The sequence below is a fragment of the Rhinolophus ferrumequinum genome, chromosome 14, assembly GCF_004115265.2.
Source record: "Rhinolophus ferrumequinum isolate MPI-CBG mRhiFer1 chromosome 14, mRhiFer1_v1.p, whole genome shotgun sequence".
Lineage (NCBI taxonomy): Eukaryota > Metazoa > Chordata > Mammalia > Chiroptera > Rhinolophidae > Rhinolophus > Rhinolophus ferrumequinum.
In genome coordinates, this window is record NC_046297.1 from 66955818 (window position 1) to 66978744 (window position 22927).

General features: G+C 52.2%; 1 protein-coding gene across 1 annotated transcript in view; it reads left to right on the forward strand.

Moving 5' to 3' along the window:
• The window catches only part of TG (thyroglobulin), a 216260-nt gene that overhangs the window by 16753 nt on the left and 176580 nt on the right, over positions 1-22927 (forward strand). The window contains exons 9-20 of the mRNA XM_033126377.1: positions 697-1797; positions 2207-2794; positions 4551-4790; positions 8158-8289; positions 8669-8746; positions 9301-9413; positions 10294-10396; positions 11704-11904; positions 14877-15086; positions 16323-16477; positions 18575-18731; positions 20106-20330. Of these exons, the coding sequence (XP_032982268.1) occupies positions 697-1797; positions 2207-2794; positions 4551-4790; positions 8158-8289; positions 8669-8746; positions 9301-9413; positions 10294-10396; positions 11704-11904; positions 14877-15086; positions 16323-16477; positions 18575-18731; positions 20106-20330 (3303 nt within the window). The remainder of the gene's footprint in view (positions 1-696; positions 1798-2206; positions 2795-4550; positions 4791-8157; positions 8290-8668; positions 8747-9300; positions 9414-10293; positions 10397-11703; positions 11905-14876; positions 15087-16322; positions 16478-18574; positions 18732-20105; positions 20331-22927) is intronic.

Below are 22927 nucleotides of genomic sequence, written 5' to 3' on the forward strand. Positions count from 1 at the left end.
TTCTCTCATAGTTCTGGAGGCTGGAAATCTGAAAGGAAGGTGTCAGCAGGGCTGCGCTCTCTCGGAAGATTCCAGGGAAGGGCCTTTCCTTGCTTCCGGGGGGTGCTTTCCTTGCGTCCTCGGTGTCCCCTGGCTTGGTGCTACCTCACTCCGGTCTCTGTCCCCTTCCTCACATGACCTTCTTCCTCTTGTCTCTCCCTGTCTGCACGTGGCCTTCCAATTAGGACACCAATCATTATTTTTAGGGTCCCTCCTAATCCACGATGACCTCACCTTACCTAATGACACCGGCAAAGACCCAATGTCCAAATAAGGTCACATTCTGAGGTTCCAGGTGGACATGGATAGTGGGAAAGGAGGTGGGAGGGAGGGAGCCATCTTTCAACCCAGTACTGTTGGTGCATGTGTGTGGCCCAGTGTCTGTGAGCCTCGCCTTAGAAAGGGGGTGCCGCTAGTGGACGCTAGGAGAGGAAGTCAGGCAACTGGGATGCTCCCTCCCCAAAACGGCCTCCGGGACACGGCTCAGAGCGAAAGCTAAAAATAACAGGATACGGAGAAGAAAGAGGTACAACATAAATGTAGGTGTCCTGGACTGAATTGTTTTGACCTCTTAGTACCAGACAGGTCTAAGGGCCCCTGTCTCAGGATTACTTTTGGGATTAAAACCATTTGTCCTGTTTGCTCTGTCTCGTGCAGCTGAAGACCATTCCTGCACCTCAGAGAGGCGGCGGGCCCTGTCCAGACTGCACTTTGGGCCCTCAGGCTACTTCAGCCAACACAACTGGTTCTTGGCTTTGGAGGAGAGACAGGCCTCTCAGAGAGCAGCCAGATTGGCCACGTCCTGCCCACCCTCGATCAAGGAGCTCTTTGTGGACTCTGGGATTCTCCGCCCAATGGTAGAAGGGCAGGATCAACAGTTTTCAGCCTCCGAGAGTCTCCTCAAAGAAGCCATCCGAATGATTTTTCCCTCCCGAGAGCTGGCTCGTCTTGCCCTTCAGTTTACCACCAACCCAACGCGACTCCAGCAAAACCTCTTTGGAGGGAAATTTTTGGTGAATGTTGCCCAGTTTAACTTGTCTGGAGCCCTTGGCACAAGAGGCACATTTAACTTCAGTCAGTTTTTCCAGCAAGTTGGTCTCCCAGGCTTCCAGAATGGAGGGGGACTCGTAGATCTAGCCAAGCCCCTGTCAGAGAGATTGGATTCGGATCCTGCTGTGGAAACCCCTGGAGCCTCTAAGAAGGGTGGTGCTATGAATAAGCCAATTGTGGGCAGCTTTGGCTTTGAAGTCAACTTACAAGAGAACCAAAATGCCCTGAAATCCCTTGCTTCGCTCCTGGAGCTTCCAGAATTCCTTCTCTTCTTGCAACATGCCATTTCTGTGCCAGAAGATATAGCGAGGGATTTAGGTGACGTGATGGAAGTGGTGCTCAGCTCGCAGGGCTGTGAGCAGGCAGCTGGCAGCCTTTTTGTCCCATCATGCACGGACGAAGGAAGCTATGAGGATGTCCAGTGCTTTGCTGGAGAGTGCTGGTGTGTGGACTCCCGGGGCCAAGAAATTTCTGGCTCAAGGGTTAGAGGTGGACGACCAAGGTGCCCCACAGAGTGTGAAAAGCAAAGGGCTCAGATGCAGAGCCTCTCGGCCAGCCAGCCAGCAGGGTCCAGTCTGTTTGTCCCTTCTTGTACCAGCGAGGGGCATTTCCTGCCTGTCCAGTGCTTCAACTCCGAATGCTACTGTATTGACTCTGAGGGGCAGGCTATCCCTGGGACTCGAAGTGTACCTGGAGAACCCAAGCAGTGTAAGTCTGTTGGGCATTCAGTCTACAACCTCTGATTCTCTCTCAGGGCCCTGACACACTACAGTACAGAAATAAAAAAATAACTCCGTCATAGCTTAAGCCCAAATTTCTGTTCATGGAAAAATTTGCTGGTTAATTTAAAAGTTGCCCAGAAAAATCTTGATGACGTCATCCATTTAAATGAACAGCTAGGGAGATTTAGTTGTCCTTTAGGCATTGCCACAAACATGTCTGCGGTGCTGGCCACAGGTGGTCTCTGGTGCCCATGGGGTTTCTCTCTGTGTAGACGTGATGGGATCTCTGGCTGTAGGTTTTATATGGAGCTTGGATGCTCATTGAGCTTCCCTCTTGGTCTTCTGTGCTCATTAAACTCCTGAACCTGACACACTTGCTTATTGTTTCTCCGCAGGCCCCACGCCCTGTCAGTTACAGGCTGAGCAAGCCTTCCTCGGGGCAGTACGGTCCCTGGCCTCCAATTCCAGCATGCCGCCCACTCTCTCCAGTGTCTACATCCCACAGTGCAGTGCCAGCGGGCAGTGGAGTCGCATGCAATGCGACGGGCCCCCTGAGCAGGCCTTCGAATTGTATGAACGATGGAGGGCTCAGAACGACGGTGGCCAGGAGCTGACCCTTGATGAGCTGCTAATGAAGATCATGAGTTATAGAGAAGCAGCTTCCGGAAGCTTCCGTCTCTTTATTCAAAGTCTGTATGAGGCTGGCCAACAAGGCATCTTCCCTGGGTTGGCAAGCTATTCTTCTCTCCAAGAGGTCCCACAGGCAGTGTTGGAAGGGAACCGGACCCAGCCTGGAGAGAGCACCCTCCTGGAGCCCTACCTCTTTTGGCAGATCCTAAGTGGCCAGCTCGGCCGATACCCAGGGCCCTACTCAGACTTCAGCGCTCCTTTGGCGCACTTTGACCTTCGGACCTGCTGGTGTGTGGATGGAGCTGGTCAAGAACTGGAAGGCACCCGGACTGAGCCAAGCAAGCTCCCAGCATGTGAGTTAAGCCACGTGCAGAACTGAATTCATGGTTTTGAAAATAGGATAGCTGGTGGGTCTTCAGTGTCAAAGCTAGACTTGAGTTTCTACATGGCCGGTACATCCCTTCAACACGTAGTTGAGGAAACCGAACGTACGTCAGCTCGGGCTGCTCTCACAGAATACCAGAGGCAGGGTGGCTTAACCCACAGACAGTTATTTCTCACAGCTCTGGAGGGTGGAAGTCCAAGGTCAGGATGCTGACAGATTTGGTGCCTGGTGAGAGACATCTTCCTGGCTCGCAGCTGACTGCTTTCTTGCCGTGTATTCACATGGCCGAGAGAGAAAGAACTCTGGTCTCTTCATCTTTTTATAAAGACGCTAATCCCATCACGAGCACCCCACTTGCATGGCCTCACCTAAACTTGGTCATCTCCCAAAGGTCCCACCTCCAAATGCCATGACATTGGGGGTTAGGGCTTCAATACATACACTTTGGGGGGACACAAACATTCTGCTCACACCACCGAGGCTCATAGAAGGGAAGTGATTTCCCCACGTCTGCACACTCAGGGGTTGGCAAAGTTCATGTAGTTCGTTTTTAAAGTTTCATGTAATTATTTCAATCGGCGCCTCAAATTTTAACAGAATGTCTTCTGTGTATAAAGCATTATCTTAGGTCCGATAAAGGCTGAAAAGTGAATATGGCCTGGCTCTTGCCCTCTATGGCTGATGCTTTAGCAATCTCTCCGAAGTCAGGGCACCATTTGATCAACCGACACATATTATGGTGGTCTTGCTAACTTACAAGGGTACTGTTAGGTGCTCAGGACCTCGGGACAAGCTTCTGCCCTCAAAGTGCCTTTAATTTACTTGAGGGGGATTAGTTAGAGGACTAACTGGAGAGCTGCTGCAGGAGGTCTGTAAGTTCAGCTTTGTGGCAAGTGGACTTCTAAGAATGGCTTAAACAGAATGCGGCTGGTTCTGTGTTTGGAATTAAAATGCATTATTACCAAATGGCCGCGCCGGCAGTTTCAAACAACGACCAGTGACATTCAACACTGTATCACAGCACAATGTCTCCAGCTGGTAGTTGCTGATCTTACAGGTAATATTACAGCTGTGCAAGTCCAGTGAAATCTCTCCATTCATTCTTTGCAACGGGCAACTTTGCCCCAACCTTTCTGGATAATGTTAAAATCAATCAGACTATTTTGACCTTAGCCGAAGTTTAGGCGGCAGCAGTCAGTGGGTTTCCCGAATGTGTAGTAACAGGAACGTGTGAGGAGGGTGGTCATAATACCCTGGGCATTTTGAACGGCCTAGAGACCCAAGGGTTCTTCATGAAAATGTCAAGTTCTAGAAATAGGCTGACCCTCAAAGTCAACACACAGATGTTGGCTGTTGCACAGATTAAATTAGACAGAGTCAACGTGCTTAGTACAGCGCCGGGGGTGGAATAGACATTAGCTATGAGTAGGTCCTCCATAAATGTCGACTGAACGAAATTGTAGAAACAAAACAGAACATTCCAGGTTGTGGAAAGAGCTGATGAGAAGGAAACAGCTGAGATAGAAATGTGCATCTGTGTGTGTGTGTGTTTGCATGTGTGCATCTGTGTGTGTGTGTGTTTGCATGTGTGCATGTGTGCATCTGTGTGTGTATGTGTGTGTGTGTTTGCATGTGTGCGTGTGTGTGTGCGCGTGCACACTTCAGAGGGGTCCAAAGGAGCTGTATGTGGTGGTGAAGCCGTCTGTGATGTCTTTGTTTCTTAGGCCCAGGCTCCTGTGAGGAGGTGAAGCTCCGTGTGCTGCAGTTCATTCAGGAAACAGAAGAGATTGTCTTGGCTTCCAACAGTTCTTGGTTCCCTCTGGGAGAGAGTTTCCTAGCGGCCAAGGGCGTCCGGCTGACCAACGAGGAGCTCGCCCTTCCTCCAAGCTCCCGGTCCCGGGAGACTTTCTCAGAGAAGTTTCTGAGCGGGAGCGATTACGCCATTCGTTTGGCAGCTCAGTCTAGTGAGTGTCGTGCCCTTCCGCTGTCTCGTTCCACCTGTCTGGGGAACTGGGGGCTTGAATTAGTTGCTCTGCAGTATCTTTAGGACTTTGCTGCCCTGGTTTCCCCCAGGCCAATGGGTTTTGGGGGAAGACAAGGCAAAGTGGTTTGGCGATACCAGCCCATGCTGGCATGTGCACACCTGTCCAAGATGCTCCCAAACCCTCCAGCAGAGCCACGGGGGCGGGAGGGTCTCCACATTTGGCACCTGCAGCCCCCCCATGAAGCCAAACATTCTTGTTAAAAGGAGAGGGGCTCCAGCCCCACAGGGTCCTACTCCCCTCACAGCCTGTTCCGAAGCTTCTCTCCATGGCCAAGGATTTGGAAACACCCCCAAGGAGGAAAGGAGAGGAGCCCTCATTACTGAGAAAGTACTGGGTCTCAGGCTCCTTCCATATGTGAGCTCTTCTAATCCTGACAGTGACTCCAAAAGGCACGACTTATCACTTGCCTGTGAGAACCCACCGTGCTCTAGCCCCTAACAGCTCAACCTTACTTAAACTTACCCCCGGCCAGGCACTTAGTGTGCGGAGTCCATTACCAGGAGAACGAGGCTGTAATCACCATCTGTGATTCTTTTCAAATGTGGAAACTGAGGTTTACGTCACACGCCCCAGCTCATCCAATTCATAAGGAGCGGGGCCTGGACGTGCCGCCTGGTCTGGCCCTTGAGCCTCTGTGCCCTGCCCAGCTGATCCCCAGATCTGTCTCATCCCAGAGCTTCTTCTAGGGGTTCTTCCACTGCCTGCAGCCTGGTCTGGCCAGAGGGTCCATGCCCCTCCCAGCTCTCTCACTGACCCCACACCCACTTGGCAGGAACAAAAGATTCACGACTCCAAGCCTACCCAGCTTCGCCATCCCTTGTCAAATTAGCTCGGCTGATTTCCTGCCCGAAGTTTTTTGGGTTTGGGCCACAAACAGCAAAGCAGTCACAACATCTGAGCCAAGACAAGGAGTACCCAGTTCCACAAGCCAGAGCTCCCTGCGTTCCCGTTCCTGGGTGTCTGCAGCCACCTTGGATGGGTTTCAGTGGCCTTTGTTCTCCTAACCCCACAGGAGGCGTGACTCTCCCAAGTACCATCTCTGTTTCCTGCTCCCTTCCTCACCGGTTGCCTCTTTGGGAGGACAGGGCACCATGTCTTATTCATCCTTATATCCAGAGCCGGGCGCAGTGTCTGGCAGATCGCAGGAGCCCAGTAAATGTTGCTTAACCATCCTTCCTTCTGCTTTCCTCCCTTCTTTTTCTCGCTTCCGTCTCTGCCCCTCCCCCGCTACATGCCCAGGCACTTCCTTTCTCTGTTCCTCAGAGGCTTGGGGATTTCTGCTTTGGGCAAAAAACCAGTTGTTTCACATTCTATGCGTGGACAGGATTTGATATAATCCAAGAGAGGAGGAGAAGGATTATGCCCCGGGAGCTGTGACCACTTTGGTTACGGAGGGAAGTGTAGAGGAAGGGGACAGGAAGTTGTTGGTGACACAGAGATTTATTCGTGGCATGAGTGGCGATGGTGTCATTTTCTTCAGAAGTCAAGCTACGGAAGTTCTCCTCCACTAGCCGCCTGCTCTGATTTTTCACATCTGATGCTCTGGAGGAAAGAGGAAGTGTCTGTAGAGAAGCAGCAGGGTTGCTTCTTTTCCCCTAAATTGGTCAAGATGAGAAGGGGCGTCCCTACAGTTACAGAGGAGAGGAAGCTGTTTGTGTGCAGACCTCCAGGCCCTGGAGAGTCTGGGGACTGAGAAGAGATTGAGGGCCACCAAGCATCTTTGGCCAACAGAACGTGGTAGCAGTGTCCTCAGGGGAGGGAGAGAATGCATAGCTGTGCCTGGTGTGAACTTGATGTTTACGATCTTTTGATATAAGTATCACACTTAGCCCTGTTAAGCATTGGACCCATTTCACAGGTGAGGAAACTCAGGTCCAGAGAGGGTGGCAACTTGCTCATGGTCACACAGCCAAGAGGTGCTGTGCCAGGACTCAGGCGGTAGCTTATGAGACTCCTGAGTCCTGCCTTCTACACCAACGTGTGGCCCGGTCTCTTCAGGTAGGTCCTGTGGGTGGTGAACTGAGGACTGCAAGCCCCCCTCCGGGAGCTGTGACGCCCATCTCAGAGGAGAGGCAAATTGGGAGAACGGCCCAGATGTGTGGCAGGCCACCGTCCCCCGGGCTCTCCCTGTGTGGCTGTTCTCCTCCAGGTCCCTGGGGGAGACCCTGTGGCTGTATCCCCTGCCCCACAAGCACCAGCAGGAGTGGAGAGGAGGTTGGACGTAGGACTTGAGAAAGGGCCCGGAGACAATTCATGGCTTCCTGGAAGGAGGATGGAGATGAGGGCAAAGCAGACTGGGGAGGGAGAGCTGTGAGACCCAGACCAGCTGGCATGTGTCCTGACTACTTCCCCCATCTGCTCATGCATGCATTTCTTCCTTTTTAGTTTTCACTCAACAAAATTTTCTTGTATGCCCGCACTATGGGGCAGGCACCACTCTAGGGACAGAAACAATAAGTCCATGTACTGAAGGCTTAAATGCAAGCTTGGAAGAGACCAACCTAAAGGAAATCAGGAAGCACAACACCTGGTACATCATGGGGGACAGTGCTATGGGGGAAGGCCAGCGGGGCAGAGGACCCCGAGAGCTGAGGACGGAGTACAGTTCCATCACCAGGGCGACCATCCACTGATCACTTAGCCTCCCTCACTGATCCTCACGTGGGGCTGAAAATGCCAACTTCATGGAGCTGTTGTGAAGAGAAGAGAAGACGTTGCCGAGAACAGAGCTCCAAAGGGGGTAAAGGGCCCTATTGTAAGAGTTTGGCAGGAAGGCAGGAGCCTGGCTCTGTGCTCCAAGTGCTTCCCTCCACTGCTTCGCTGAGACCTTGGGTGAGCTGCTCGGTTCTCCTGTGCCTCGGTTTTCTCACCCATTCAATGGGATAATATCACCTCTCTTAGAGGGCTGTGGTGAGGATTCAGTTAATTAAAACCTGTACAGAGATTGTGCCTGGCACATAGTAAGTGTTCAATAAATGTATCTATTATTACTGTGATCTCGTGCTGAGCACACTTCGTTGACCTAATCGACTCCATGTGAAAGAGGACTCCAGAGAGTCCTTAAAACTTCAGCCTACATTTGTATTTTCATAGGACCATCTGGCACGTGCCCACCCACTGCTCGAGGAGCCTCTGTCTCATTTTGGGTGGAAATGTTTGTTGCATAGATAAGGCCTCCCCATGTTGGAGCAGACGTACCTGGCTCCTCTCGGTGCCAGAGCCTATACTTTCGGGGCTTTTCCAGGTCAGGTGCTCACATCTCTGTTCCTTTCGTTCCCGACTCCAGCCTTTGACTTCTATCAGAGCCGCCCCCGGGGAGATTCTTCACCGGCATCTGCCCTGCTGCGGTCAGGCCCCTACGTGCCCCAGTGTGACGCATTTGGAAGCTGGGAGCCCGTGCAGTGCCATGCCAGGACTGGTGAGCAGGCATGGGTGCCCTCAGGAGGATGAGTGACCCCTCCTTTTCTTTTAGAGGAAAGAGCCCCCCACTCAGGGAGCAAGTGAGCTAGGCTTTAGGACCCTCTTGGTAGCTGATGGCAAATTCCTTAGTTTCTCTGGCCTCTGGTTATCTCATCTGTACAATGGGAGTAGTGACCTTCTGCTAGCCTGAAGGTCAGGTGGGTGTTTGTGGGGAAATGGGGGTGCTGAGGCCTGTGATTGTGGACAGTGTTGGGCAGGGGGACAAATGGGAAACCTTCCTGCCACTGCTATGAATGTAAAGAAGGCAAGTTTCTGGGGACACCCGGGGGCAAGTGCCCCGTGCGCTTCTGAATTTCTGGCCTGTGGCTCTTTTCTAGGGCACTGCTGGTGCGTGGACAGGATGGGCGACTACGTCCCGGCTTCACTGACGGCCCGCTCCCCCCAGGGCCCCCGGTGTAAGTGAAGCCTGCGGAACTCTCCCACCTGACCCCGGTGGTGGGCACTTAGGGCTGGTGGTGCCAGCTGTTGTTGCCCAACTTCAGGAGGCTCACTGGGCCAGTCCCCAAGTGCAGCCAAACCACGTCTCCCAGGTCCCCAGCCTGGGAGACCTACTGACCTGGCCCTTCCTAAGTTGTGTTTCTAGTTTCTCCGATGGAGAGAGGCAGCTGAGAGGGGGAAGGAGCCCTGGGCTCCCCCCACACACCTGCTCCCTTGGCAGTTTCATCCAATTCTGTAGTTTCAACAACCACCTCACATCTATTCCATAGAGCCCAGCCTCTGTCCTGAGGTTCGGACTCATGTCATCACTGCCCATTTAATTCTCAAAGATGATACATCCACAGGGGTCTTTGTCCCTGAACCTCAGCCTGCTCCTCCTCTGAGCTTCCAGCTCTCTGTGCAGGGCACTTCCGTCCACCCAATGCACAGCTCTGACCTTCGGGCCAGCCTGGGCTCCCGCTCTCTCTCGGACCCACGCAGGCTGTTAAGAGCTCCCCTGTCTCTGCCACAGGCCCCACCACCTGTGAGAAGTCTCGAGCCAGTGGGCTGCTTTCCAGTTGGAAACAAGCTGGGGCCCAAGGAAACCCATCTCCAAAAGACCTGTTCATCCCAACCTGCCTAGAGGTAGGTTCCGAGGGCCCAGGAGCCTGCGAAGATGGAAGTCAGAATTTTATCCCACAGGTTGCAGAGGATCTTTCTAGTTTTCAATAAATTTGTTTTTGTTAAAAACTCACAGGAAGTTCCAGACCTGGGTTTTTGTCTTAGTCCTGGCAGACCCTGGCTGTGTGACCTTGGGCAATTTACTTACCTTCTCTGTGCCTTAGTTTTTTTTTTTTTTTTTTTTTTTTATCCTAAGAGTGGGCCACGTTTTTATCATACTTAGTGCTCGGATTGTTTGGAGGGCCCAGCGAGATCTCATTCGTGAAAACGCTTTGAAAACTCATTTACACACATACAGTTGCTGCCATGCTTTTTCTGAAGTCATCTCAACAAAGTCTGTGTGCCCATCATGCCAGTTTCTCATTATGAATGGAAGATGCCATAGTATTGCCCTCCCCACGACCCTGGGTGATTGTAATAACTCAGTGCAGTAGCCGATGGTAGGAGTAAAAGCTCCTAGAGGCCGGATTCGTGCTGGAATCTTAACCACTCACATGCCACGTAATGGGATTCCCTGTGCCTCAGTTTCCTCTCCCTAAAAGGGGGACGACAGGGACACCACTGCCTGCCCTGCTCAGCTCCCAGGGGCTTTATGGAAATCAGATGAAATCCCTACAATGGGATAACTGTGGTCCCTGCCCGTGAGGTTGTTATAACAGTCAGTTCCAAGAATGTATGGAAGCATCTGGAACAGGATCGCACCTCCCCCATGCCACCTCACTTCCGCCCATGTGGAGAAGCCGTCACCGGTACTGGGGGAGGGGACACTCATGCCATCTGCCCACCGACCTGTGGGCCGCAAAAGCATCTTCCCTAGGGTTACACGACCTTGGCTTTGTCTCAGACAGGAGAGTTTGCCAGGCTTCAGGTGTCGGAGGCTGGCATCTGGTGTGTGGACCCGGCCTCAGGAGAGGGCACCCCGCCTGGCACGAATGGCAGTGCCCAATGTGAGTAGTCGCCCCTGCCCCGTTGCCCATGAGCCCCAGGTGTAGAGTCCCAAGGGCTGGCTTCATGTTCTAGCTCTGCCGCTGCCAGAGCTGTGGAAGCCTCTGACCTCTTAAGCCTCAGTTTTCTCATCCGTACAATAGGAGCAATATTCCCAACCTCAGTAGGTTTTTGGGAGAAACACACATGGCAGGGCCCAGGGCTGTGCTTTGTAACTGAGAATCGCAAGCCAGCACTGGTCCCCGTTAAAGTGGGCACTAGTGCTTTAGGCGTGGGGACCAGATGTACAGCCCTGATGCCACAACATGTTCCTGCCTGGTCCCTCCCTCGGCTCCAAGCTGGCCTACTGCCTGGTTTCCACGGTGATGGCAAGATGCCATCCCTAAAGTGCAGGTGTGCAGATGCCCGTCCTCTGCCACACTCCCTGTGTCGCTGAGGGCCGGGCCCAAGCTCCCCGCCATGGCACCTGGGCCCCTGCCTGGCTGGCTCCTCTACGTCTTTCTCCATCTTTCACAATTCAGGATTCACGTGTAATGAACTACAGTAGGACTTTTCATACTATGTTTCCCCGAAAATAAGACCCAGCCGGACAATTAGCTCTAATGCGTCTTTCGGAACAAAAATTAATGTAAGACCCGGTCTTATTTTATTATAAGATTATTATTATAATAATAAATGGTCTTATTTTATTATAAGACCGGGTGTTTTATTATGTTAGATAAGACCCGGTCTTATTTTACTATAAGTAAAATAGTAAAATAAGATCTATAGTAAAGTAAAGTAAGATAAGACTAAATAAAGACTAATATAAAGACTAATATAAAGACTAAATAAAGTAAAATAAGACTAAATAAAGTAAAGTAAAGTAAAATAAGACTATATAGTAAAATAAGACCGGGTCTTATATTAATTTTTGCTCCAAAATACGCATTAGAGCTGATTGTCCGGCGGGGTCTTATTTTCGGGGAAACACAGTAGCTGAGTTCACTGCCTTTCTATGGGTTTCTAAACATCTATTGTCACTCTGAACTACAATTTCTCACTTACTCGTTGAATATCCTTTAAACCTCTAAGCTCCTTGAGGGCTGGCAGTGTGTGTGTGTGTGTGTGTGTGTGTCTGTGTGTGTGTGTGGCGGGGGTCGGGGGTACAGAGCTGAGGAAAGCCCAGTCTTTGCCCTGTCCTAGTTTAACACCCCAGGGGGAGGCAGCCCAGACCCTGGAGGGCCCAGCAGGAGGGTGGCAGGTGGTGGCAGGTAAGGCTGTGGCACATATGCAGGGGAAGAGCTGACCTGGCTTGTGTGTGTGTCAGGCCCCGGCCTCTGTGAAGCACTCCGGAGTGGCGCCCTGTCCAGGACAGCCAGCCCAGGCTACACGCCAGCCTGCAGGGCAGAGGACGGAGGCTTTTCCCCAGTGCAATGCGACCCGGCCCAGGGCAACTGCTGGTGTGTCCTCGGCAGCGGAGAGGAGGTGCCAGGGTCCCGCGTGGCCGGGAGCCCACCAGCCTGTGAGAGTAAGCTGTGCCGCCGTGTGGGGGCCCCCGGGGCTGGTGGGGGTGGGCTGCTCACCTCTTCCTTCACCCAGGCTGGGGGTGCTCCGGAGACACCCGGAGGGTGGGGTCCGGGGGGAGACAGGGAGCTTGTGAGGCATGTGGTTGTAGTTGATTCACCTGAGGTCGAAACTGGTGTGTACTTCCTAAAAAACGCTCGTCCCTGGAGCTGAGACCCAGGACAGCCTGTGCGGGGGTCTCCAGAGCTGGCACCTCAGGAAGCTCGGGTGCTGGCCGGCTGAGGGGTTCCAGGTCTTGGTTTCTCCGTCCTGAAAGCAGGATCTCAGTGGGGACCACTGAGGGAGCTTAGGCATTGGCGGAGGTGTTGACCTGTTTATTTCTATTTCTAGTTTAAAGAAATTGTTTGGCTATTATATATTGAAATCTATATCATACAAATATATTAGAATATTGAAATACACTATTAAATATTAACATAAAATATTTAATTATCAATTACTTACCTTTTATTTCTCCTATCCACTTATGTCACAGGGCATTATAACCATTTTAAAATTCCTGTGACCTAGTAGGTTAGACTCTGTAAATTTCGTTTCAGGACAATAAATGAAGACATTGCAAAATAGTTATCACAAATTGGGGTGCTGTGTCTGACAGGGTTGAGAAATACTGGACTAAATGGTCCTGGTTGTATCACAGTTGCCTTTCTTTGCTGGTCTTACTGTTGTATAGCTTTATTTTTAAAATTGTGCAGTTTCTAAGCAAGTTTGGAGCTGCAGAGACATTTAATTAAGTCTTGTGATTTATATGTGTAAAGTGAATCTTTGATATTTGTGAATTTATATTTGTGTTCGTAAAGAGAAAGGGGGAGCCTTCCAAACAAGGGTGGGAAGGAGGAGTTGCCCACTCTCTTTGTGGGAGAGTTTTCCCCTTTAGTCTATGCCCTCACCTGCCCTAATCTGTTTGGTGCCCGTAGCTACCAACACACACCTTCACTCCAAGCCCTGGTTGGCACCCCCTGTGCAGGACTTTTGTCAAGGCAGGACCCAGTCACTTTCAGTGTCTGTGGCTTTCAGCAGCTGCCACCATGCAGGGAACATAGTAGGTGTTCAGTGGGTATTTATGAGTGGCACCGGGCATGGCCCGGTCACGCCTGGCTCTCTACGTGGTGCTGTAGGTCTCAGGGCAGAAGAGTTAACCACCTCATGCTCTTCCTCCTGACTTACTGGCCGGCTGGTCTAGCGTCCTCACCGGTGGGGTAAGGGTTCTTCTCCAATAACAACTGCGTGAACACCCACGTTCTAAAGTTTCCAACACAGGCAATCACATACACTCCTTTTGTTGTTGTCAATGATATTGGTGACTCACGTTCACTGAGCATTTATTATGTCCTGGTAACTCTTCTCTGCATGCCCTCGTTTATTATGATTCACTCCATCCCTAGGACGTAGGCTTTATTACTATCCTCACCATTTTATGGGTGAGGAAACTGAGTCGTCCATAAGTGAAGTTAATTCACTTGCTCTAGGGTGCTCAGCTGGTGAAGGACGGAAGCAGGAGTCACAGCCTGGCCGGCTGCTCCCAGAGCCCCCAGGCTGGCTCTACGCAACCCTCCTCCACACACACAGGACGCTCTGGGCACGAAGCAACTCAGTCAGCCCTCCTCAAACCACAATGCCGAGACGTGGCCGGAGGCCATGGATCTGAGTAGGAAGAAGCCGAGGCTGCCCCTGGAGGCCAGAAGGAGTCACTCTCCATGTTTGAGGCCCTAGTACCCTTGAATCCCATGTGGATTGCAAATGTTAAAGCCAGACAGCAAGGCGGTGCCCGAGAGTCAGACAATTAACTAAACCTCTCGTCAGGTGAGAAATGGTCACACCGAGAGTGTCTCTTCTGCAGTTGACTACCCACGGTGTCACCTGTGTTCATGGAGCGTGCGTTCTGGGTCAGCACTGCACTGTGGCCTCGGGGAGCAGGGGCAGGCACCCTCCCCACGACCTAACCCAGTGGGGAGACCAGCATGCAGGTGACCGGACTCTCAAATGATTGATAAGCTGGAGGGCTGCCTCAGGTGACCAGAGAACTTGGAGAAAGGAGACCTAAGAAGGCCTAGGAGAACCCTGGAAGGTGTTAGAAAGTGGCAGGTATTGAGCTGATCATTGAGAGTCAAAGAAGGAATGTTGTAGGCAGAGGGAGGGACATGGGGTATGCGACCAGGATATGTTCAGGGAATGACAGCCCTGCCTGGAGGCAAAGGGGGGCGGGAGGAGACAGACAGAGGAAGGTCAGGTCAGCAGGCACGTGGGGGCACTGAGAGCGGATGTCCAGCTTCGCTACAGTTTCTTTGCTGGCCGTGGGCACTGGATCGGACATGGGAACAGAATGGTAGGGGATGAAGGCCACACGCAGGGAGCCTGGTGAGGATGCTCTAATAGCAATTCAAGGAAAAGATGATGAACATCTAAACGAAGGAAGCTCAGTGGGGATGAAGAGAAGTTGAGAAGCTGTGTGCACCGCCTTCACTGATGATAAGGCAGGGTAGCTGCTGACCATCTGGATGGCCACCGTGTTCCTGGCATGGGACACCTGGGTGGCTGGAGGTGCCACACGCTGAGCTCGGGGTGCTGAAGCCGGAGGCGGCCTGCACAGCAGCCAGTGAGTTAGGACATGTTGGCTTTGAGGACAAGACCACTTGGTAATTGGATTTAAAGACGGTGAGAAGCTCAAGAGGTCTGAGCTGGAGGTGATAGGACAGTCATTCTTGCTCAAGTGTCTGTTAAAGCTAAGAGAGGATGGACTCGTCCAAGAAGAGGGTAGAGAGGGTGGGGAGTAGGCCCCGGCCAGGCCCGAGGATCCCTGCATACCTGCGGGAAGGGAAGCAGAGGAGGGCCCGGTGTGACTGAGGAGAGGCAGCCAGGCCCAGCCCTGCTCGTGCTGGGCAGATGCCCACGGCCGCCCCTCTTTCCTTCTCCTAGGCCCACAGTGCCCACTGCCGTTCGATGTGTCACATGTGGCTGGTGGAGTGGTCCTGTGTGAGCGAGCCGCGGGCCCAGGAGGGGCTGTCCAGCAGTGCCAGCTGCTGTGCCTCCAAGGCTACCAGAGTGCGTTCCCACCAGGGCCGCTGGTGTGCAGCCTCGAGAACAGACGCTGGGTGTCACAGCCGCCTCCGCTCCGGGCCTGCCAACGTGAGTGGCCTTAGGAATGTCTGCCCGCCATCCTGTTCCCTCTCCTTTTCCACACCCAAGTGTAGCCTTTCCATGTAAGCCAGGTGGCATCAAGAGCAGGAGAGAGGGCCCATGGCGCGTTTCTTCTAGAAGGAGCAGCTGTGCTTCACAGACCCCTTTGTGTCTTCTCTGGAGCCATCTGATCCTTGGAGAAATGCCATCAGGCTCTCCTGCGATGTCTTGGGTATAGGGCTGTGCTTAGCAGGTAGGTGCTCGAGTGGCCGTACTGGTTACTGTGGTATTGTCAAGCTCAGAGCTGCCTGTCCAGCCTCTGAGAATGACACTGCCATCCCAGCCTCTCCCCTAGGTCCATCTGGAGTGCCAGGGATAATGCCTGGCAGAGCCGTGGACCTGGGCCCTGTTTGAATATCGGCAGAGCTCCTTTATCCTGCCTTCCCACGGACCCACTTATACATGCACATGGCTGCATCTGCCTTGGCAGAGGCTGGGGTGGTTGCTCACAGCCAGATTATGGCAGAGGTGGCTGCTGGGACCTGGCACTGAGTCCAACCAGGACAGTGGATGGGGCATCTGGGAGAGAGACCCTGATCCTGGGACTGTCACATGGCTCTGCAAGGCTGGTAAAGTGTAAAAGGACAGTGTTTGTTGCAAAGCATTCTGGGATAGAGAATGCTATCCAGAAAAAATTCAGAATGTGATGTGGTCAAATAAGTGGTCTGTCACCCGGACTATGAAATCAACACCAGGCTGGTCACGACGGGATTCAGAGCAAGGGGCTTGAGACCAGACAGGCCTGGGTCTTGAGCTCCTGAAGTTGAATGCAGGGCTGTTTGTACAGTTGTTCAGGTTGCGCACTGAACAACCTTAGAATGTATCTTTCATATAGTCTATGGTGTCTACTCAACTGGTAGACCAACCTGGAGTTGCCCTGTTTGAAGGCAAGCTAGTATGGAAGATTTTCTAAGAAGAATGTCCACGACCCCCAAAATGGAAAGGCGCCCAGTTTAAAGACTGAGGCAGGGCTGAGCCGGCTGGGAGGGTGCTAAGTAATTTCAGAGACAAGCCATGCTAGGAAGTGTTTATTTTAGTCTGTGAGGAGGACGATGCAAGATGGCAGTGCTTGTGTGTTCCAAGCTAAACGAAGGAGGGTTATTTTTGCAGAGGAAAAAGCAAACAAAGAAAAGAATCCCACAGGTCTGCCATCAGTGTCTGCTGACCTCCGAACCTTCCCTGCAGGACTCCAGCTGTGGCAGACCCTCCAGACCCAAGCCCAGTTCCAGCTCCAACTCCCGCCGGGTAAGATGTGCAGTGCTGACTACGCAGGTTTGCTGCGGGCTTTCCAGGTCTTCATATCAGACGAGCTCACGGCCCGTGGCTTCTGCCACATCCAGGTATGTGCCCGGCCTTCCCTACAGTGGGGGTTGGGACTGAGCTCAGGGTCACTGTGTCAGAGAACCTCAGGGCTCTGGTGAACCTACAGTTCAGCCCTCATTTCACCAGTGGGCACCCTGAGGCCCAGAATGAGAAAGGGATTCAGCCAAAGCTAATGACATAGGGGCAGATGTGGGACCCAAACCCATCTCGTCACTGGCCATTCTTGCTACAGAACAATGTCAAGTTGAACGTGGGCTGAGCGGTGTTGCGTGCTGGATATTGTGCATCCCTGGGCACCGATTGGTTCGTGCAATCTTCACCGGGACCCCAGGGACCCCATGAGGGGAGTGAACACTAGAGGGTATAAATAACTGACCAGAGTCACACAGCCGGAGAATGGCAGCACCCAGCTGTGCTGTGAGGACAGAGCTGTGTTCACCATGAAATACCGCCACCACCCATGGAGACAGAGCCTGGGAGTGTGGGCCACAGGAGGGCTGAGAGACCATGACTCTCTCTGAGCCCCATGCCTGGGGTGGTCCTCAGCGGACCCGAGAGGAGGCATATGGGTCTTCCCCGCAGGAAAAACAGTACATGGCAACTGGAAGGATATAGACCCATAAATAACGGATATCAGAGTTTTCAGCTGTGTGACAGGCAAGGGTGAGCTGAAGTCACGAGGATTCTCAGAGGGAGTCGTTAGAAGTCACTCATTTCAGTTAGGCCTGTTCTGCTCAAAGTTTGCTCACTTAGCAGAGCTACTCATTTTTAGTGCCTCATGGCAAACGCCCATTTTCACAAACCCAGATACAGAGTGTTGCTGATTCTGAAATAAATAGAAACATATATTATCCCCTTTTATCCAAAGAAGTGCTCTCAACAACAAACAGCATCAGTGATATCTATTAATTCCTGAGCTGCTGGCACCATTTGAGAAGCTGCACGTTCCTTATCTCTGATTATTTCAGCTCCCTGCTCAGTGGGTGTCATTGGCCCTCAATTTATAACAGAATTAACTCAAGCCCGTAGAGAGGAAGTTGCCCAAGATTCCCCATAGCTCAGTAAGTCCAGCTCCATCGAGACACTTTCTTTACACCAAATTTGAGGCAGAAGGACGTGGGACACGGCGGGGAGGCAGAGGCCACAGGGTGGGGTAGCAGCCACTGCATGCTGGAGAAAGAGAAGCACCAAGGATGAAAACGGCTTGGGCTGGAGCGATTGGGTGAAAACATGGTGCTGCCATTTACTGAGATGGAGAATGAGGGGTGAAATATTCCTGAATCCCCAGACCTGAGATAGAACCCTGCTAAAGACACACGGGGCAGAAGGCAGCCTGCACAGGGACCTGGCGGTGGGGGCGTCCAGGAGGTGGTGTCAGGATGTGACAATGAGACAAGCCTCTAAGGTCAGGAGTGGGTCTTCTTCAGAAGCCGGAGATGACACACAAGCTTTCAAGTCAGATGGAACTGGGTTCAAGCCTTGGCTCCACCACTTCCTACCAGTGTGACCCGGGCCTTTAGCAGCCTTGCTCAGCCTCATGTCAACCATCTGTGCAATGGGCCCACTAAGCACCTACCCTGGAGGGGTGGATTACATAGATAATGCATTCATCCAAAGCCCTTGCTCCTTACACTCTGCTGAGAGGCTAAGGTCATAGGCTTCGCATCCCGGCTCCACCATTTACTGGCTCTGTGACCCTTGGAAATTCCTCAGCCTCTCTGAGGCTAATTCCCCATCTGTAATGGGAGTAATGATAGTCCTGACTCCATAGCTTTGTTTTAGAGACTAAATTAGCTCCGTTGTGTAAAGCACTTCACATAGGACCCGACTGATGCAGAATGTGACACCTTGCACCATATTGCCTTCTAAGAATGCTAAGTGCTAATGCTTCTAAGAATGCTAATCCTTGGAACAGTTCCCACTGTGGGAACGGGGGGTAGAGTGTTCCTTCCAAGGACAGGGGACACAGTGTGGAGCCGCCTGGGTCCCGCTTGCAGGTCACCCTGCGGTCACATCCTCCATCGGTAACATAAGCCAATTTTGGCACCTGGTGTGGGCTCCACAAAGTGGCTCCCTACTCCGTGTTCTTGAACTGAGGCTGTCTGTCTCCATAGGTGACGACTTTCAGGACCTCCATTTCCATTCCCGTCTGCGACGACTCCACGGTGCAGGTGGAATGTCTGACCCCCGAGCGTTTGGGCGTGAATGTCACGTGGAAACTGCAGCTTGAGGAGGTCCCCCCGGCCTCTCTTCCTGATTTGCATGATGTTGGTATGTTTCCTTGCACTGCTGCCTTAAAGAAGCGACTATGCAGACTCTCTGACTCTCCGTTTCCCCACCTGTCCAATGGAGCTAGTGAAGCCAGAATGCCTTCCTTCGAGGGTCTTGTGAGAGAATTACGTACCTGGACTGGGGGAGGAGCTAAGTATTAAAAAAAAATATGTAAAAATCAATAGAATTCTGTTCGATAGCTTACTAGAGTTAAATAATATCACCTGATTGGGTTTTGGAGAACAGTTTCTAATTCTTCTCTTGATTTTCTGGGCACAGAGGGGGACACAGGTGTGAAGAAGGGGTCAGTGGGGTGGGTGAGGGAGTTTCTGTTGCTTTATAGTGTACGTCCTGCCCACTTCCAATTATGAAACTTCTCAGACCACTCACACTATTTAAACCCAATACTATACTACCTAAAACAGGACAGTTATGGTATGGATGGATCGAGAGAGTAGAAAGATCTAAGGAGAAGCAGAGTGGATTTTCTGATTACCCAGGAGTCAGGACTGGCTGGAGCTTGACCTTTGCTCTATGAGGGAAACTTCTGGAAAATGCGGCCAGCAGGGAGACTGCGTGTCTGCTGTTCTGCCGTCCTCGTGGCAATAATCGCACCCCCTCACAGCATTATGAATTGGGGGTCCCTTTTGTCATCCTCTGGAAAGAGCCCGGATAGTTTGGGTTTGCTGGAGGCTGCACACGGAGGAGATGTTTATTCCTGGCGTCAGTGGTGACACTGAGGCTTCAGGCCTCGGGTGGCTTTATGGTATCTGAATGCTCCTTGTGAGCTGGGATCCGTCCCAGCTCCAGATGTGGCGCTCCTCTGCTCGCTTCCTAGGAAACATTCACATCTGGACGGCTGCAATGGCGGCCTTCTGGGTGTTTAGCTGGGCCCAGGTGGGAGGCCGCAGGGCCTCCCGGAGGCTCTGTCTGCTCTTTGGCCCCTTCATGCGTTCTCTCTCACAGTCCTCACCAGCTGCGAGAGAGCCATTTCCATGGTGCAGGTGGGGCAACTGAGGCCCAGCGATGGCGGCTTGCCAAACCCTGAGCCAGTTGTGTATCTAGATAGTATACCTGAGGTTAGCGGCGGAAGTCATGATATCCTGAGCCAGTGGGGATGACACTGATTGCCACAGAAAGGACAGGAGCCAGAAACCTGGGTTGGATTCGTAGTTTGCTTCTGCCGCCTGTGTGACCTTGGGCCACTCAGTCCCCTTCTCTGGGCCCCGGTTTCTCCCTCTGTTCAAATAGACACTGAGTAATGCCTGTGTCTCTTTTTGGCATGGAAGTTCTGGGTGGCTCTGCCCCTGGATCCTCCCTGGTCCTTGCAGAGAGCAGTGAGGTGACACTCTTGCCTCATCCCGTGTCTTACAGAGGAGGCCCTCGTGGGCAAGGATCTTGTTGGGCGCTTCGCAGATCTGATCCAAAGTGGAGCGTTCCAGCTTCATCTGGATTCCAACACATTCCCAGCAGACACCTCCATCCACTTCCTCCAAGGAGATGGCTTTGGCACCTCTCCCAGGACACGATTTGGGTGCTTGGAAGGATTCCACCCGGTGTCAGCCACCAGCAATGCAAATCAGGACCCTCTGGGGTGCGGTAGGTCCACCCTCGTTCTTGGACTGCTGTTGTTGAGCTGTGTCAGGCTGCAGGAAAAGTCCCCCAAGGCTCAGAGAGCGCGTGCTCTGGCATAGAGAGTGGAGAATCGTTCATTTATTTATTCAACAAAAGTTTTCAGTCATCCGCTATGCATGGGCAGATAGCCATCACTCATTAGCTAGTAGCTGAAGCTAGAGGTGTAGATGACATGACAGAAGGAAGAACCCCGACGAATGAAGTTATCCCTTCCTCTTAGTTATTGACAAGCTTGGACCCTGGGGCCTGGGCTGCAGTGTCTTTGTGGAGAAGGCTGATGTCCACGCCGTGTGCTCCATGACATTTCTTAGTCTGGTTACAGCAATTTGTTACTCACCACCATCCCCCAGTGGCCACAGATCAGCCCAGGACTTGACCACGCAGGGGAAGTGATTCTGGTAGAGGTTGACTGGAGCTCTTCTTGGCCTTGTACTTAGGTAGCCTTGGAAGCGGTTCTCACTAGAATGCAGCTGCAAATTCCTTGAATGGAAGCTGTGTGAATTTCCTGTTGCTACCACAAATCACCACAAACTTAGTGGCTTAAAACAACACACATTTGTTATTTTATAGTTCTGCAGGTTTGAATTATGACATAGGTCTCACTGGGCTAAAATCAAGGTGTCAGCTGGGATACATTCCTACCAGAGGCCCTAGGCAGGAATCTGTGGCCTTGACGTTTTCAGCTTCTAAATGTTGCCCACATTTCTTGGCTCATGGCTTCCTTTCCTGACCTTCAAAGCCAGCAGTGTCATGGCTCTCTGGCCGTTATCCTGTAGTCACAGCTCCTTGGAGTCTGCCGCTCACTTCTAAGGATGCTTGTGATTAAACGCAGCTGGATAACCCAGGACACACTCCCTATTTTAAGGTCCGTTGGTTAGCGACCTTAGTGCCCTGTGCAGCCATCATTTCCCTTTGCCATGGAATCTAACATGTTCACGGGTCCCAGGGATTAGGACGTGGACATCTTTGGGGGCCACTGTTCTGTCTACTGCTGAAACTTCCGGGGTCTCATGAGGCAAAGCCCTCCTTTTGCGTGGCATGAAACAGAGGCATGTTTACTGAGCTGAAGAAGGAAGGAGAAGATGTTTTCAGGTTGTTTATTTTTCCATTATTTATATTGGGTGCAACACAAAAGCGACATGGCCTTTCCTTTCATGAAATCCATGCCAAGTTCTAAACTCCACGTTGAACTTAAGCTGCAGCTAAAACTTAATACAGAGACTAGAAACACAACCACTTCCCACTGATGTTTTCAGGGGAGTTTGCAGTTTAAATACACCTTCACAAATATTTAGCCCTCACAGCAGCCCCCTGGGGCAGGTAAGTTCCCCATTTGCCAGACGAAGAGGCTGGGACTCACGTAAAATGAGCTCATGCATCCATAGTGCCCAGAGCAGGGGTGACTCAAAGGTCAGGGTCGCAAAACCACTTATCTGTGGGTGAGTAACCTTAAGTCCCCTGGGACCAGAGCTCATGATCTTTCCACCTCACCAGAGCAGCCCAGACAAATGGCAACAGGAGTGGATGGCGCCACCTGCCAGGGTGGGGGAAACGGGGTCAGAGCGATAAAGGTGTTCAGAGCACCTTCCACTGTGTTCTCAGACTTATCACGAAAGCCTGGGGCGCCACTGCCAAAGACTGAATTAGGAGGGGGCTGTGTGTATGTGGCCAGAGTCTGCTTTTATAGTCACCCCAGGTAGTGCTGACTGGGGGTCTGGGAGCCCCACTCTGAGGCTCACTGACCTCAGGCGTGAGCCCTCTAGAGGGGGGGCCCTCTAGAGAGTGGAGCCAAGAGGTGGAGCAGCAGGAGATGGAGAATGGGTACTAGCTAAGGGCCAGGTCAGAGAACTTGTACTGACTCTGCCTGCAGGCATTCCCTGGGGGTGGGGTCTGGGAGCAAAACTCACAGCTGTACTTTCCAGGAACTCACAGTCTAGCTGGGGGAGAGATAAGTGAAAAGACAGCTGAGTTATCATGTGAAAAAGCTCTTTCTATCCCAGTCAGGGCTCTCAGAGAAGGCTTGCTGGGCGGAGGTGGGGGGTGGGGTGAGGGGGCAGGGGGCAAAGGCTGGCATGAAGTCTTGAAAGGGGAGCTGAGATTGCTGCTCAGACAAGAGCAGACAAGAAAGGATGTGCGTGTGTGCACGTGTGTGCATGTGTGTGCACGCATGTATGTGTGCATCTGTGTGTGTGTGTGTATGTTCGTGTGTGCGTGTGTGTGTGGAGGGTGCCACAGTGACGAAAGGCATTCCAGGCGTGGAGATCAGTGTGAAAACAGGGAGTCATGAGGTGTTGTGGCTTTATGGGGACAGTGCACATGCCTTATATGGCTGGCAAGTGAGGTGTGTGGGGAACATGGCAGGACATGGGGCCAGAGAGACAGGCAGGGAGCAGAGTGGGAGAGGCCCCGGGGCCTGGGCTGGTGTGTGGGTGGGCTCGATGAAAGGATTTTAAATTGGAAAGTGGCAGGACCAGGCTCGGGTTGAATCAGACAGGCTAAAGGGTGAAGGGTCATTATGCTTCCTCACAGTTATTTTTCTGCAGCAGAAACATGGCTGTCAT